General features: G+C 37.7%; 3 protein-coding genes and 2 long non-coding RNA genes across 6 annotated transcripts; 3 read left to right on the forward strand and 2 right to left on the reverse strand.

Moving 5' to 3' along the window:
* The first annotated feature begins 354 nt into the window (after positions 1-354).
* LOC124453271 lies at positions 355-3955 on the forward strand. Its single transcript, XM_047004053.1, has 2 exons — positions 355-1431; positions 2721-3955. Exons 1-2 carry the CDS (start codon positions 1382-1384, stop codon positions 3637-3639), a joined length of 969 nt encoding a protein of 322 aa, XP_046860009.1. The 5' UTR covers positions 355-1381; the 3' UTR covers positions 3640-3955.
* LOC124453281 lies at positions 2208-2611 on the reverse strand. Its single transcript, XR_006951041.1, has 2 exons — positions 2545-2611; positions 2208-2442 (listed from the first exon to the last, which is right to left on the reverse strand). It is a non-coding gene; the product is annotated as an uncharacterized LOC124453281 (long non-coding RNA).
* LOC124453452 (actin-3-like) lies at positions 3763-8865 on the forward strand. Its single transcript, XM_047004268.1, has 7 exons — positions 3763-3783; positions 3828-4572; positions 4834-5043; positions 5285-5448; positions 6258-6561; positions 7559-7745; positions 8193-8865. Exons 1-7 carry the CDS (start codon positions 3763-3765, stop codon positions 8461-8463), a joined length of 1902 nt encoding a protein of 633 aa, XP_046860224.1. The 3' UTR covers positions 8464-8865.
* A 922-nt stretch (positions 8866-9787) lies between these two features.
* Positions 9788-16351, forward strand: LOC124453270. Of its 2 annotated transcripts, none has more exons than XM_047004051.1 (7): positions 9788-10067; positions 10632-11938; positions 12064-12117; positions 13898-14051; positions 14846-14937; positions 15358-15449; positions 15804-16351. In XM_047004051.1, exons 2-7 carry the CDS (start codon positions 10799-10801, stop codon positions 15991-15993), a joined length of 1722 nt encoding a protein of 573 aa, XP_046860007.1. In that variant the 5' UTR covers positions 9788-10067; positions 10632-10798; the 3' UTR covers positions 15994-16351. The 2 variants fall into 2 exon arrangements, with proteins under 2 accessions (XP_046860007.1, XP_046860008.1); XM_047004052.1 differs by having other exon boundaries at positions 10637-11938.
* On the reverse strand, positions 16267-17133 carry LOC124453280. The gene is made up of 2 exons (XR_006951040.1): positions 16824-17133; positions 16267-16692 (listed from the first exon to the last, which is right to left on the reverse strand). It is a non-coding gene; the product is annotated as an uncharacterized LOC124453280 (long non-coding RNA).
* Positions 17134-17180: the final 47 nt, after the last annotated feature.

Raw genomic sequence — 17180 nt, forward strand, 5'->3', positions numbered from 1 at the left:
AGAAGCCTTGTCGCTGTACAACAAAATAAAACTTGATTTCATGATCTGAAAATTAGAAAAAGAATGACCATGGTTTCTCTTATTTACTTTTCACAAGTACTTGAATAGTTCCATTACTGGGAATGCCAACATTGATGTCAATCAGAAAGTTTATTTCAGTTTTGGGCTATCTTTTATGACAGAATCAAAATTTCCTGTCGTGACACTTTAAGCTTGCAGTATTTCGAGATGAAAATGTCTGTTTGTCATTGAACACGAGGTCTCTCCCTATCTGAATGGTGAATCAATATTGTATTACTCTTAGACAAAGCGTGATCTATGTATTGTTGAATCTATATCAACACAGAGGTCGTCTAAAGTTGACCTCTTAATGGCAGTATTATTCTGTGCTGATACCATGTAACTGTCTGAGAGACAGAATATATATGTATATACATACATATATAATACAATCCATTGGGCTGTATTATAATATATATTATAGATCCTTAACAGTTAAGTATAAGTATTGCTTGATCAACTCGTCTTGTACAGGTTTGTGACATTCTGCCTACTTTGGTTATCTTAAGAGCTCATCAAGTTCGTGTGCTAAGATATTTATAAATTTGTTCATCGGAGTGGATATTCATTTTAATTTATCAAATGCTGATAATGAGGCGCTAAATTCAGAACAACTTGGAGGTGTATTGGTGTTCTTCTGCGTGATCTTTTCGATGGACGAGTTTTGTCCATTTCCAGAAAGTGCTTGACAAACTAATTGTTGTGTGATTTGACATTTTCTAATTTTTGATCGAATTGAATATATGTTTTTGAAATAGGAAATAGTTTCTGTTTAATAACTCGTGTAATGATTTCAGTTTTAACGTTAATCACTTTCTACTTGTTTCGTGCTTTCTTAACAGCTTTCTCGTGACGTTTGGAAGCAGTTAATGTGTCCTTATACCGATTGTGTCTTCTTTTTTGCGCGGCGAAATGATCTTTTTTCTTCCGCATTTCGGTAAGGAGAAATACAATGTCCGTTTTCTCTGAACCGTGTCGAAACTATGCGGACTGACTGGGGATCTTTGTTATTCGAAGAATGTGTGTCATACTTCGGTATTGAATTTCAAATCTTCTTTCATGTTTTGCGTGTATTCGAAAGCCGAATCGTCTCGTGTCGTTAACCCTAGGGAACATATGGTTCTTTAAAAACGGTTGACTAGTCTGACAGACTCGTGGGCAAGTCACATCTTACAAAAATATTTGTCGCGTGGTTGCAAGCAGTTGGTCTTTGCTTGTTTTAGCAATTTATGTCAACAGAAGACAAAAGATTTAACTAAGAACTGAGGAGGTTTGGATTCGTTGACGTCTTCTGTGTCTTAGTTTGTTTGGATCTGGTGTCATGTGGAAACGTCTAACCTCTTGTTTCATTTGCAGAAGAGAAACCGACAGGTATAGTTAATGTTCAATTGCCTCAAGTGTTTAAATCGTATATTTCTAATGATGAGAGTTGTGCAAGACATGTGTTTTGTCGAAGTCTGTTTCATTGGGTTATTTGATAACCACTTATTGAGATTTCACCCTTTCTGTTTCATTTCGTTATGATTATTCGGCTCATTGTGGCAAGATAAGTATCCTTCAGATTACAATACAATCAGAACACAACGAGACAAAGCACTTCATTTGTCGAAGAAAAGATGAAATTCTTTCTGCCGTGTTTTTTTTGAGGGATAGATGAGAGCTAAACGAGACTAGCAAAAATATGTTTGCTTTATCGTTGAATTAGGTCCGATCAGTGATTTCTTTCTGGCATTCTCGCCTCTATTTATGGTTTGTGGCAGTATTCGCTTTGGTGATTCAATTGTTTTTTTATGATATAAATTAGCCAATTCATGTTAATTACCCAAAAATATTTTTCAATTGCCCTTAAAAAGAAACAATTATCTACACAAATATTCCTGTTACAAATGATTGAAAGTTTGCAAGGATCAACAACGTCGAGTAAAAGTTTTGATATGTAAAGCCAGTTTTGAAAGCAACTTTAGCGATCTACTCGACTAAACAAAAACCAAATTTTGTTTTCTCAATAAACATTTGGAAATTTTTCTACTTGCTGCAAAGAATCGAAATACCGTGGGTGAAAAAAAATTCGAACTTGCACGTCAATGGGAAAGCTGTTTTCTATTAGAAATCGGAAAGATTGAGCGCATGCATTGTATGGCTTATAGTTCAGTACACACAATTTATTTTCAGCGAACAGTTTGCGGCGTAGAAAAGCAAATAAAACTTCCAACTGTTGCCGTTTTTAAAGAAGCAACTACTTTTCATAACTACATTAGCATTTTCAACCTAGACGTTTCTATCATTTTTTGCAATTACGCTTGATAAACGGATGTGTCAAAGCATCGCATCTGGTGCAAGCTCGGGTCAAAGATATTAATAACCAAACTGTGGTTAATCGCCCTAAAAAATTCAACAAATTTTAAATAAATATCACGCAGCCAATTTTGACAAGAGATTATGAAGATGAGAAGCCAAGATACGGGCAGTTTAACCCGCAAATACCTTAGTACTTGTACACAAATAGAGCTTCTTCGCGATTTATCTTTTAATGGGTTGATAATTTCGTGTGAAAATTATTGATTCTCGTAAGCATTTTTCGGCATGTTCTTTCCCCTGTCTATCGGCAGTGCTGTGCTGCTCTTGGCGAGCCTAATCATCGTGTATTTTCTTTGGTTCAGGAGCAGTTCTCCGGTGAAGTTGACGGTTTCGTCAAGCCATGACCTTGACGCCGACAGCAAGGCAAACGAAGAGAACAAACCAGAAGACAGAAACCGCGTACAATCTTCTACGGTAAAAAATAACGAGAAACAAGTGCTTGGGGATGTCAACGAAGGTGCACAAGGGCTTGAAAGCGAGGTGTTGAGATATCGTTATACCGCTAAGTCTTCGACCGAATCCATAGATGATAAAGAAGCGATCCCGGACCCTAAAGGCGCCCATAGTTCATCGTCTCTGAAATCTAAAGGGGTTATTGATCTTTCTGAGGTATCCGATGGCAGCGTTTGCGATAAAAAAGAAGAGAATGTTCATGGGGAAATCAATGGCAAGTTTTCAGCGGACACATATTTTAGACAAAGTAGTACAACGAAAGCTGAAACTTCGAACGGTATCAACGACATCCCTCAACAATTTCACGAAAAAAGACATTCAAGCAGTAAACAAGCAGCTGAGAACGAAAGAAACATTGACAATAAACAGGAAGACAAAAGCCTGAACAACGCCAGTCATTCGGAAAATGAGCTGTTACGTCAAAAGCAAAATGTTTTAGAGAACTCGTTTGCGGAGAATAAAGCGGTACCCACTGTTAAAAAAAATATTATACCAAACAATTTACGCTACAAAACCGATGAGGGTTTGACAGTTGATAAAAACGTGAAGTATGAAGGAGAATTGCAAGATATTTCTGGTGAAAAGGATGAAGTGTCTAGCACTCGCATTGAAGGAACTATTTCAAATAATGAATCCCATTCAGATTTGGTGATCGAGAAGTTTTCTAAAGACCTCTCAAAATGTATTGTTGATGCAGTTGTGCATGATTCGAAATTGGCTTTTGTGCATCATCATCTAATGAAAATGATGTTTCAGTGGATAAAGTAGCATCACTAAAGAAGTTTGCAAACATTTTGTGTCAGTCTATTGTTCAGTCTGTGCTTGATTCCAACTGTGACAATGATTGCGATATACCAGATGTTGATAGATATGAATGTTACAGTTCGAATAATGGGGACACTGCTGTTGAGGGTGACAAGGATCTCCTTGACGAGGAACAATTGCTTTCAAACGAGGGCTTATTTATTGCTGATGAGCCTATTGAGAAAGAAAAATCTAACGAGGACTTGAATAAGTTGGCTAAAAGATTATCAAATGAAATTTTATCAGATGTCTTCCATTTAAAGAGCATTTCAGAACAAAATACATATGCATCAGACTTGAAAAGTACAATAAAAAAAAATGCCATAAGCAAGGCAAGTTCATTGAATCTTGACAATAATAACAAACTTCATGGTCAACTTAAGGTATATATTGGCGAAATTGTCCGCAATGCAGTGGACAAAGCATTTTCGACCATTCAAAACACACCTACAACTTCAGTCCACATCGATGGGACCTACTTAGGAAAAAGACAGTTAAATGATGTCGAAATACATTCAAGTGATTCTAGTTTCTTGGCTTCACAACAACAAAGTGACAGGCCTCAAAGTAAGAGGTCGAGTGTTGAGGTAGGTCACGATGATTCATCTGATGAAGAAGATGATTCCAACTTCTTGTCACCGCAAAAGGTTTGCAATGAAAAAGAATTTTGGCGGAAAAGCTTGATTGATGACCTTGAAGACGATTTGAATTTTGATGAGACAGAAACAACTCATAGTTCAGCGCCATCAAGTCCTGGTGCATCCCAAAATTTGGAAAGTGGTATGTTTGATGATAATCCTGAAAGCGAGGAGGAAGCTTTAGGAACATTGCCCAATGTCAAAGTACAAACATCAACCAACAAGAATACAGATCACCGCAGATCTAGGTTGAGGTCAGGTAGGTACATGGTTAACAATGTTGGTCTTTGAAAGAAAGCTTTTTAGCCAATTGTAATTTTTCATATTCATTTGCGAGGAGGGATCATTAAATGTAAATTAAAGGTTTAACCTATGAGGAAAATGGTGTCTCCTTTGCTGACAGGCAAATTATTTCGGGGAAATCTAAAATTCCAATTAGAATTTAGAAATAGCACTTTATTGGGAACTATTTAATGGATGCTATGTGAATCAATTAAATTGTATTTTTGGATTTTTGTAGTTGATAGCACTCCTGTCCTTGTCCTGGATAATGGCTCAGGATTTCTCAAAGCTGGTTATTCAAACGAAGCAGTACCAAGCCAAATAGTATCGTCTGTTGTTGGTACTCCTCTACGATATTCTCAGGATATATCAGGCATAGAGTACAGTGCCAAACCAGGATCTGTATTTGGTGACCAGGCCACAGGAAAGGCAGGAGTACTTCGTATTGGTATATGTTTATTTTTTCATTGTGTAGCAAGTTACCCAACCTAACATTACAATAATAACAAGTTTGTGATGCATCAAGCCTAAGAACGATTCTCAGGTGGGGGGGGAGGGGAGTTGTACGGGGTTGCACCTCACGATATCAGTCCCCCCTCCTGAAATTTATGACATCACCATAACAAAGAATATATAGATAGGTTCATGTCAACAAGATCAAGTTTTAATAATTAGTTCTCATGTTGTAGATTACCCACTGAAATGTGATCTCGTGGAAAAATGGAGTGATGTTGAAGGGCTTTGGGATCATGTGTTTAATGGTCTAATGGTGATTCCTGAGCATCCTGATTTTTCTGTTCTCGTATCACAGAGTGCTCTCAGTCCGAAGAAAAATACTGAAAAGATTGCTGAAGTAAGAGTACAGTTATGTGATATACATCTCATACTTATCTATTTTATTAGGATTGAACATAAACAAGTGCTGTGTTGTAGTTTGAAGATTAAATCACTGCCAAGAAGCCATGATCTGTTTTATTTTGTGTAAAACTCAAGTTACAACTGTTTAAGGCACTCTAGACTGGAGTATATAAGAACTCAAGTTACTGCATCAGATCACTCCTGATGAAGACACTAGACTGGAGTACATAAGAATTCAAGTTTCAACATCAGATCACTCCTGATGAAGACACTAGACTGGAGTATGTAAAGACTGAAGTTTCAACATCAGATCACTCCTGATGAAGATACTAGACTGGAGTATATAAGAACTCACGTTACTACATCATATTACTTCTGATGAAGATACTAGACTGGAGTGTATTAGGAGTTAAGTTACAACATCAGATCACTCCTTATGAAGACACTAAACTATACTATGTAAGAACTCAAGATTCAATGTCAGATCACTCCTGATGAAGACATTAGACTGGAGTATGTAAAGACTGAAGTTTTAACATCAGATCACTCCAGATGAAGACACTAGCTATATAAGGACTCGAGTGTCAGATTCTGATCACCAACATTGTAAATGAACGCCGACATTTCGCACGCGATAAAAATAACAATTCATCGTCTCTAGACGGAGTTTTTAACAAGTAACACGAGTTTTTTGTCGCGTCAAACTGATAAACTAACGACAGTTTTTACCGCACTTGACAGAAGACAAAACAGACATGATAACGAACGAGGTCTAAAAAATGATTTTAAATTGATTACTTGCAGATAATGTTTGAACACTTCCACATGCCTTCATTGCTCATCGTCGATCAACTGACGCTTTCTCTCTTCTCAACTGGATATACTTCTGGACTTTCTTTTAACTCCGGTTTCAAAAGTACTCAGGCTGGCGTGGTTTACGAAGGTCACGTGTTACCTCACACGGTGAAGCAATTGGACATCGCTGGATATCAGCTGACGGAGAACTTAAAGAAGCTGCTCATGTCCCTTCAAGGATTTGGTTTTCGGAGCTCGTCGCAATGGCAGATTGTCGATAATATAAAAAAGACGATGGGATATTTTTCTTTAGGTTTGTCCAAGTTCTTTTCCTTATTGCTTTTTTTCTCTGTTTCTCGATAAGATATTTCTTTCGTAAAGTATGAAAATTACAAGATGAAAAGTTTGTTTGGTTATGGCTGAATGGACACTTATTTTGTGAAACAAATACATGGTTTTGGTTAAAAACTTAAGTATTATTCAGAACAGAGTATTTGCCGTGGTTAATGACACTTGGGTGGTCGTTAAAGATAGCAAATATTAGTTTTAGGAATTACCCCCAAAAAACTTCCTATTTATAAGCAGTTCCTTCCTTTTTTGCCCTGCAGCAATAGGTAGTGTTACATAAAATGATAAGGGTTGAAGCATCAGTACTTCGAGACATTTTGAGCGAAGGTAAAAGACCTGTGGAGAAGCAGTGACATTGCCAGCCTGAAAGTTTGGTCGTGCTATGTTATTGTCAGGTCCATAAAGTAAATGGTTTGAACCCGGGAGTATCGTTACATATTTGTAAATGTAGATCGTCCAGGTTGGTATAGTCCTGAGAAGGACTGTTTTTGTTGTTCTTGACTCCAACAATCAACAACAACAACAGTCAACAACAACAGAAACAGTCCTTCTCAGGACTATACCAACCTGGACGATCTACATTTACAAACATGTCAGGTCCTTGTTGTGAGTGTGTGTTTTTAGAAATGTGTTGTTTTACCGCGAATGAACGCCGAAATATATACATACCACGACCGATCTTAACGAACTGGCTATGACAATTTGGAGAAGTTCTGCTTTGAAATTCTGGGCAGCCCGCTAATACACAAGAGCTCCATTACCAAATAGAACTTTATTTTCGTGTTGTAATGTGAGTTTGAATAAGGGAAACTCGCCCCTTGGGTCCTACGTCTTGGTTGTGCGGGAAAATATACTTTGAGCCCTGAGTAAAGTATTTCCACTTCAATGATTTTGGAAGTTTTGTATTTAGCAAAAAAAAACAAACCAACGAACACTGACAGCTCACTCTTCTCTTCACGTAGATTTTGAGGGTGATTCCAAGAGGTTTAAGAGTCAAGCTGAATTGCAGAAACCATATGAATTACCCGACGGTCAGGTCATTGAGGTTGGATTGGAGAGATTTGGTTGCGCCGAGTCCCTGTTTCGACCCATGGAGATTGGTCTCACTCAGTCGCCTGCTCATAAACTGATCATTGATTCCATTAACAGGTGACTGGCAATAAATGTCTTTTTTTTAACGATTTCATTCTCTCTCGTCAGCTTCTCTTTTGAGACAAAATTTTTTTATGCCAACGGTGTTAGCATAAACTGCCGACAAACGAAAATAGACTTGAATAAACTGCCGACAACGAAAACAGTGTTTGTGCAAGCAAAGAATATAATTTAGATCAGTGTAGGCAGTGATGAATGAACTAGAGAGAACAAGAACGGTCTTTACACTATCTAAAATATAAACTAAGATAACGTGTGTCAGTGTAGCTAGTGATGAATGAACAACAGAGAAGAAAAACAGTTTTTACACTATCTTAAATATAAACTAAGATAACGTGTGTCAGTGTAGGCAGTTTGAATGAACATAAGAGAACGAGAATAGTCTTTACACTGTGAACCTATGTCAGTTGTATCCATTACATTTGCTTCATTTTTCATTTACAGCTGCGAGTCTGAACTTCAAGAACAATGTTACAAAACAATGAGCGTGTCTGGCGGTACAACCTTAATGAAAGGTTTCACGGATAGACTAGAGCAGGAGCTACGAGCTGACGACAGGAGATTCAAAAATTTCGTCGCACCTGAAAATCGACATATCTCCACGTGGCTGGGAGGCTCTGTAATGGCGTCACTTCCAACATTTCAAGAAATGGTCGTTACAGTTGACGAATACGCCGAGGCTGGTGCCCGCGTTGTTCATTCGAAATGCTTTTGAATGTTTAAGTATTCCTCGTTGCTGTTTGTGCTGTCTATATTTATTCAAAGCTCGCTTCTGTTCTTCATTTGTTTTAACGTTTTCTTTTGCGAGTCGCTTGGATTCTTATTTACGATGATGGCATCCCTCCCAACTTTCTTATTCAACCTTCATGTTTATGTCATGTTTATTTTAATTTCCGTTGATCTTTCCCCTTTTAATACGTAGCTCAACTTACAACTCAGGCTATCAGCGGGCTTGTACGCAGTAGAAAGTATTTCTAATTAAAACCTAGGGTCGTTCAAAGTCAAGTCGACTTAATCTGAATCACGTAGTTTCCCAATGTACGCCGAATGTGAAGTTAACACTGACAGATAAACTCTCTTGTATTAGTGTAGTTATTAAATATTTTTATCAAACAAATGAGCGTTTTGTAATAGTCTCGTTTCCTTGATCACTCTATTATCAAACCATTGTTTTATTGTCTTTCAGTTTTTGTGCTATCAACTCCTTGGCTTTATCGATACATTTTAACCACTCGTTGACATAATTAATAACCTTTTTACGTCATAAATGGGAAGTCTTTCTCGAAGTTTCTGTTCTGCTGTTACACATCTGGATAATAAACACAAACCATAGGTTTTTCTTCGATATTAACATTTTTTTGACGAATAACTGCGACTCCACTCGTGCATTGCAGTTATAAAAAATCCAATTTGATCAGCGAACATTTCTTGTGTTAGTCAAATCTTCGTTCCAGTGTAAAGGTGGGATGTAAATGGACGTTAACAGATGCGTCCTATAGAGAAGTTTTTGCTTTTAAAAAAACCGCGTGTTTTAACTCAAATTGGTGGAAAACCAAGAACTTATGTTGTTTTGTGAAGAGAGGCATCTGCCCTATAAAAAGTCAATCTCGAACTCGCTATTGTAAGCAAGAGGCAGAGGGACAGCTAAATGAGACTGACATTATGAACTATAAATTGAAATATCTCGAAGAAAAATAGCAAGCGAAATTATGTGACATATAGAAGAAGATCCCAGCTGTGACAATGTATGAACGTCAACATTCAGCTCACTTGACTGGTGGCGCAATGGATATCAATTGAAGGATTTAGGAGTGGGGGGGAGGGGTAATCTATATCGCAGTGTCACGTCTTTCGAAATATAGGTCTACTATCTTTAGAATTCCATAAAAGATTGCCTGTATTCCTTATTCTTGTTCATTTGATTTTTACATAAAGTTTTATTATTCCTAATACAAAAGATAATTCCGAGGAATTTCCACAAAAATTTCACAATGGAATCGCAGTGTATTGTGGGAACTCATTATAAGCCATCGTAAGCAGTTTCATAATATTGAGCCGCGTAATGACTTGGATGAATTGGGCGGTTGTGTGTGAAATATTAAAAAGAAAAGGTTTTTAAAACTGACATGAGGTTCTAAAACAACAGAAACCTATCAAATAGAGTCCTAAATTTTTGGCCAAAGCGTCGTGGCTTGTAATGAAGGACTCTTTTTCTTGTTTAAGCGTTGTGACAATGCTGTAAATTTAGGGAAGCGCACCCATTTCGGATTCCAGTCACTGATGGCTACAACTGTCAACAAGAACTCTTCTGTAATTCAGGTATTATTTTATTTTGTGTTTATATTATAAGCATTGCGTCCACTGGTCGACATGGAACATTCTCCGATGAAATCTTTGCTCGGCTAATTTAGTCTTGTTAGGTTCTTTATTTACTCGAGTTTGAAGTTCCGGAGATTTTTCTCAGAGGTCGTTGCCTATTGTCCCTCCAACGTGTCCTGACGAATGTCAGTATTGAGTTTTAGGTTTTTTTCCGATGTGAGATTGAGCTGAATAAGCTGTACGTGATAAACTACCCGATTTTAAATAATGTTGCTCGCGTATTTTTCGTGAAATTGTGAGAAAAGTTTTCCAATTTTAGATGGCTGAAAAATGAAAATGAACTTTTTTCCGTTTTCAAAAGAAACGAAACTCTCAACGAAAGAGAATTGCTTCATTAGTTGTCAAACTGTCTTTTTACAAAAACCACGAAGGTTTTCTCTTTCGTAAAACGATTTGCTTTTTAGAAAATGAAATGTCTAATGTTTGAAGATTGAAAAAATCACTAATTATTGAAAACTTGTGCAATTGAGATTATTTTTAAAGTAATTAAAACTTAATTGCAAGGGCAGAATAACTAGACATACAAAAGCATCATCCCTTGAAGACATTCAACAAATTAACACAAGCAATACGGCCAACCTGGATATGCACTTGAGATCTCGCGTGGGAAACCGCATGTGAATAATACATACTTACCACACAAATTCCATGGCAATGGCAGCCCAAGTGTCATGGATCACGAGGATAAATTAGATATTAATTGGGAGAGTAATGGACAGCTTACTCCTGCATGTAAAGCTAATGACAGTAGTGAGAAACATAAAAAGATTGTAAGTCGACTCAACCCTACAGCGGGCTTTGTCAACAAGGATTTTGTTTCATCAGATCTCATGACACGTAGCAGAGTTAGACGTGAAGCCAGTTTGAATGCAGCAGCAAAAGTGAATGTGTATTATGAACCTTCAAGTTCCCTAGCTGGCCGTTCCATTGGCGATAGAACGTCAAACTCAAAGAAACCACAAAATGTGAACAGTTTGCCTGATTGTGGCAATGAGGTCAATGCACCTAAGGAGAGATGCAGACCAAGACTTGCAAATATTTCAACTAATAATGAGAACAACTTTGTTCGAACTACAGAACTCCCTGGCCCCGCAAATTCAAGTAATGCCAATTGTGTACAGGATTTTGAAAATTCGACCACTCAGAATCATCTGGACATCGGAGGGAAACGAACATCGGATTCTGATGAAGAGTTGCAGCAAGCAAAGAGGTTGAAAGTTGATAAAGATTCCACAATGAATGTAGATGAAACAACGTACATTTCTGATAAACGTATTCACAAAGGCAAAGAAGTTGTCGATGTTGGCCTACAGGTCAAGCTACCCCGACCAAGATCATCCATCCAGTGTACATGCAGGTCATCAACATTAAAGGAAGTGCCTATCAAAAGTTACGTGAGTACAATTGCCAATGGTACTCTTGTGTCCATACCTCTCACTAAAAAACATTGTCTAACACCTCATGCCCCATCGAAACCCCCGCCAGAGGCAGCACAAGGGCACATGGTCAACCTCAGCCCTAAGGTTGCTGTTTTAAACTCTCGTGCTATGCTTAGTGCTATCCTTAGCAAGGAAAGATCAGCCAATCAGGCTTCGAAATCCTCCAAGCAACAAATGGCACAGCTAATTCAGAAAAAGGGTCCTTACGAACACGGCCTTGGGAATACGGTTCCGGGAAAACTCAAAATTCCCAAAATAAATTTTGCAGCAACATCAACATCAAATTTTGGTGGCCGCAAGATGGTCACCAATCCAAAGACATCCAATAGCTCATGGTCAAAGTCAAGACTTGTCAGCCATGATGGACCTAAGGTAATCATCTTTATCCATAGACATATCAAGGGGAAGAGAGCTGGAAGATATGTTTTTCCTACAAAGTGTGTCTATGACCTTTTTCTTGCTTATGACAATAGTTCTATTTTATTTTTATTCTTTAGAGGACAAATGGTTGGTGTTATCTTGGCTCTCCAATTGTTAAACCTTATTTTTATGTAAGTTACCTGAACATCACAACTGAAGCATCAACATTTTCTTCTTTTCTTATTTTGTCAGCAAAACATGGCGCGTATGTAAATTTGTGGAAAAAAGCGTTTGGTGCTTCTCAGCACCGTTTTTAGAATTGTCGAATTATTTTTCATTGATCTTTGAAAATTTTCTTGACCTTTTAAAGGATCTCTCAACACACGAACGTGTCATAAAATAGATATTCGTATGTAATTTTAATCTAGTAATTTTTTATTTTGTTGAGTTGATACTTATTGCAAAACGTTTTTCTTTCGGACGATTTCACGATGTATACGAAAAAATATGCTCTTGTCAAATCTTTACATTTTTTCAACTCAAGATGACGAACTTTTATAAAACAAGAAAACGATTTGCTGTGATTTTGTGGTCTTGCTTTATGAAAGCTCGTATCTTGAGTTTTGGAGCAACTTTCATCGTTTACTTGATGAAAAATATGAATAGTTTTTATAAAATGAACGGTTTGAACCCGGGAGTATCGTTACATATTTTAGATGTAGATCGTCCATTTTAGTAAAGTCCTGAGAAGGACTGTTTTTGTTGTTGTCGACTGACGTTTCGACAGCCTTAGTCATCTTCAGAGTCAATGTCAGGGTCATCTTAGCGGTAGTCATCTTCAACCTTAGCTGTAGTCATCTTCAACCTTAGCGGTAGTCATCTTCAACCTTAGCTGTAGTCATCTTCAACCTTAGCGGTAGTCATCTTCAACCTTAGCTGTAGTCATCTTCAACCTTAGCTGTAGTCATCTTCAACCTTAGCGGTAGTCATCTTCAACCTTAGCTGTAGTCATCTTCAACCTTAGCGGTAGTCATCTTCAACCTTAGCTGTAGTCATCTTCAACCTTAGCTGTAGTCATCTTCAACCTTAGCGGTAGTCATCTTCAACCTTAGCTGTAGTCATCTTCAACCTTAGCTGTAGTCATCTTCAACCTTAGCTGTAGTCATCTTCAACCTTAGCGGTAGTCATCTTCAACCTTAGCTGTAGTCATCTTCAACCTTAGCTGTAGTCATCTTCAACCTTAGCTGTAGTCATCTTCAACCTTAGCTGTAGTCATCTTCAACCTTAGCGGTAGTCATCTTCAACCTTAGCTGTAGTCATCTTCAACCTTAGCTGTAGTCATCTTCAACCTTAGCTGTAGTCATCTTCAACCTTAGCTGTAGTCATCTTCAACCTTAGCGGTAGTCATCTTCAACCTTAGCTGTAGTCATCTTCAACCTTAGCTGTAGTCATCTTCAACCTTAGCTGTAGTCATCTTCAACCTTAGCTGTAGTCATCTTCAACCTTAGCGGTAGTCATCTTCAACCTTAGCTGTAGTCATCTTCAACCTTAGCTGTAGTCATCTTCAACCTTAGCTGTAGTCATCTTCAACCTTAGCTGTAGTCATCTTCAACCTTAGCTGTAGTCATCTTCAACCTTAGCTGTAGTCATCTTCAACCTTAGCGGTAGTCATCTTCAACCTTAGCTGTAGTCATCTTCAACCTTAGTGGTAGTCATCTTCAACCTTAGCGGTAGTCATCTTCAACCTTAGCTGTAGTCATCTTCAACCTTAGCTGTAGTCATCTTCAACCTTAGCGGTAGTTTACTTCTCATTTGACGGCTAGAGATGTCGAAGCATCAGTCAACGTCAACACCAGCAGTCCTTCTCGGCACTTTACTAAACCTGGACGATCTACATCTACAAACGTGTAATAGTTTTTATACGATCATACTTAGACAGTAGATTTCGTTTCTTCTTTTCATCGACAACAGAACGAGACCAAAGTCATGCGAAAGTATTACATTGGCATAAAAAGGAACGACGAGGTTATTTATGTTCGCGATTCTGTGTTGTTGAAGTCTGGACCGCGACGTAGAGATCTTCCGTTTGTCGCTCGAGTTTCTGGTTTTTGGGAGGAGGAAATTGGTAAGGATTGTAGAGGGGATAGCGTGGGATTCTTTTTGGGTTTTGAGGGATAAAGATTATTGCACCGCGAAGAGCATTTACATGGCAAAATGATGCAATTCAAAGCTGTTTAGTTTCTGTGGTTGAACCGCTCCAAACTCGATTCTTAGGGGCCGATTACATGGAGCAATTTCAGCCCGGGCCTGTTATAATATCCTATCAAAATAGCGTACGGGATTACACGAGAACAATTCTAACCCGGGCTGAGTTTCAGTGAGCTCGGGCTGGAATTTCAGCCCGACTAAACTACCCGGGATGAAATTTCAGCGCGGGCTGAAAAATCTGTCATTTAATCGTTTCAGTCCTAGCTGAAATCACCGCTAAAATATTCGCGCATGCGTAATTGCGTACCTATTGCTTATGATGACAACAACAAATTAACGACAACTGGCGATCATGCCTCGGACGAGCTTCGTAAATTTCAGCCCGGTTTATACACCAGGGCTGAAACTCAGCCCTGTCTGAAATTGTTCCAAGTAATCGGACCCTTACCTGGCCGGTTGAACAGTAATCATTTTCTACACATCAAACCTCTGTTATTGTTAATAAGTGTGATAAATTGTGCCAAGTTCCGCGTTTCCTTAAATCTATTGCTGAATTTATATTTCTAGAAGATATAATCCCCTCTTCGGAGTGTTTTACCGAGTTTTTGAAATAAACACACTATTGTAAATTATAAGTTTCGAAAAACATTTTATTGGTGGATCTCGGTTAAACAAACGTATTTTTTAAAAGGTCGCGTTTTTTCGTTCCAGGTCCCCACTCCGGCGAGATGATGATGAGCGTTTTATGGTATTATCGTCCCGAACAAACTGAAATGGGGAAACAAGACAACATTCATGGCGAGGTAAGTGTGAACATTGGAGTACATAATGGTCATTCATTGGTAAAGTGTCATACCATTTAAATCTACTCAACTGAGAAAAAAGTTAGCGACGTTGAAAGTCTGGGAACGTGACTAGACTAAGATTTATTTTGTGGCGAAAAACTCGATAATGGAGTACATGGAAGTACATTCTAGTGCAAGCTAATGTTGGTACCTATATGGTACCTATAGGCTAATTATGGTAGCTATATGGTACTCATGGCAACCTAAATGGTAACTACCAGTGAGCTAAGAATAAATAATGAATGTGTGATTGTGTGATATCTTTTCAAGCATGAAGACAGCGGACATTAGATTCAAGCGGGTGGATTTTGCTTTCAGACTTGAGTTTGATTAAAACTTGGCGAAGGTAAAAGTTGCTTTCCGATTCTTCTTTTACAGAATGAAATTTTCGCATCGCGACACAAAGATGACAACAGCGTGGCGTGTATAATTGACAAATGTTATGTTATCAGTTACCCTCAATATTGCAGGTGGGTTTTATCATTTAAGAGTATGGTTTGGTTTTGAGCTGGGTATTTTTTATGTTGGGTATGTAAGTTATGATGGCGTATATATGTCATATGTTTGTATGCATGCAGATACACGATGAATATATATAGTACATGAGTGGGTATGTATGGATATATATGTATAAATGCTGATATATAATTCATCTATTGTACATGAATGGGTATATATGTATAAATGCTGATATATGATTGATATATGTAGTACATGAGTGGGTATGTATGGATATATATGTATAAATGCTGATATATAATTCATCTATTGTACATGAATGGGGTATATATGTATGCATGTATATATGTTTTGTTTCCTCGTAGGTATAGAGCCGCTATCAAACGCTCACTGTATTCTCGTATGTCCCCTGCTACCCTCGTCCCACCTGCGGAGTCCACGCGGACCACAAGAGAAAAAATACCATCAACTTGTGACCCCAAACTCGTGTTCTTTTGCCGTCAAATTTACGATTATCGTATGGGTAGAATATTGAAGAATCCATTTTATGTTTAAAATGTATATTGTTATAATATAGACTTTGGACTATCTACTATTTTAAATGAAATAATGCTATTTATCTCTTGCTTGAAATAATTTATAACAATAAAGGCAAGGATCGTTTTCGTCGATATTCGACGAATTGCAACTGATATCTCTCGTTTCCAGTCCCCCCGGTAACGCTTGTGCCAACTACAGGAAATCTGTACAGGAAAATAGACAGGATTATACAATTTATAATGGATTGAAGTATTTTTAACTGCGGTGCGGTAGTCTAATATGCGTCTGTTTTTCGTATGTATACTGGTAAATTATGACTTTATTTTGGCATTGTATGTAATATTTAACAAATTATTTACACAATTTTAAAACATTTGGAGAAGATTGTGATTCTTGTTCAAGTCATGTTTGCCCTTCACATTTTTGCCATCGTCAAGATAAAAAATCGTTTATGCAAAAGAATTCAGCGAATGAGCAAAATGTTTTACTTAGACTTGCTTAGAGAAAATCTTAATCTCTCTGGCGTGGTCCTAAGCTCTCTATATATTTATGCAGTTATTAATTTGACTCTGTCCTTTTAGCTTTCATCACAATATAGAATTTTAACTCCCTCGGTTATGTGGATTGTAATTCTGTATTCAGAAGAAGGTTCGAAGAACCGAGTTGAAAGCTCGATAGATTGAAAAATTTCAATCCGGAGAAATGTCCACTCATCTAATAAATGGAAATACCTAGATTAACGATATTGTAATATTTATATGGCTATATATAGTATTGAGCTATATATAGCATCGTATGAGGCAATGGTTGACCATACTGATCAATACAGTCTGTTTCATACATACTATTTTCATCTCCATGGGAATCGATTCACGGCGCTGGCGTTGTGATTCATATGCGAATAAAATACTACGAAGTGATGAAATTTTGACCAGATTTTTACTGTTATATTTGTTCAATTGATTTGGTATTTGGTGGGAACTTTCTTCTATTTTATGAAATATATAGGTAGCAGGTCAAGTTCTGTGGTTGAAACTAGTTCTTTCCAGTTGAAGCACAATGGGATAAATGACAAAACACGTTGTTTAAAAATTTTCATACTCCTACGCAGGGTGGTCGATTCATTATTGCGACTGTCTTCGTAGGCTGTTGGCTTTCTTTGTTTTCCCTTTTGGAAGGCTTGCAAGCCAAAGCACTTTCAG

The sequence above is a fragment of the Xenia sp. Carnegie-2017 genome, unplaced genomic scaffold (genome assembly GCF_021976095.1).
Source record: "Xenia sp. Carnegie-2017 unplaced genomic scaffold, XeniaSp_v1 HiC_scaffold_25, whole genome shotgun sequence".
NCBI classification, from domain to species: domain Eukaryota; kingdom Metazoa; phylum Cnidaria; class Anthozoa; order Malacalcyonacea; family Xeniidae; genus Xenia; species Xenia sp. Carnegie-2017.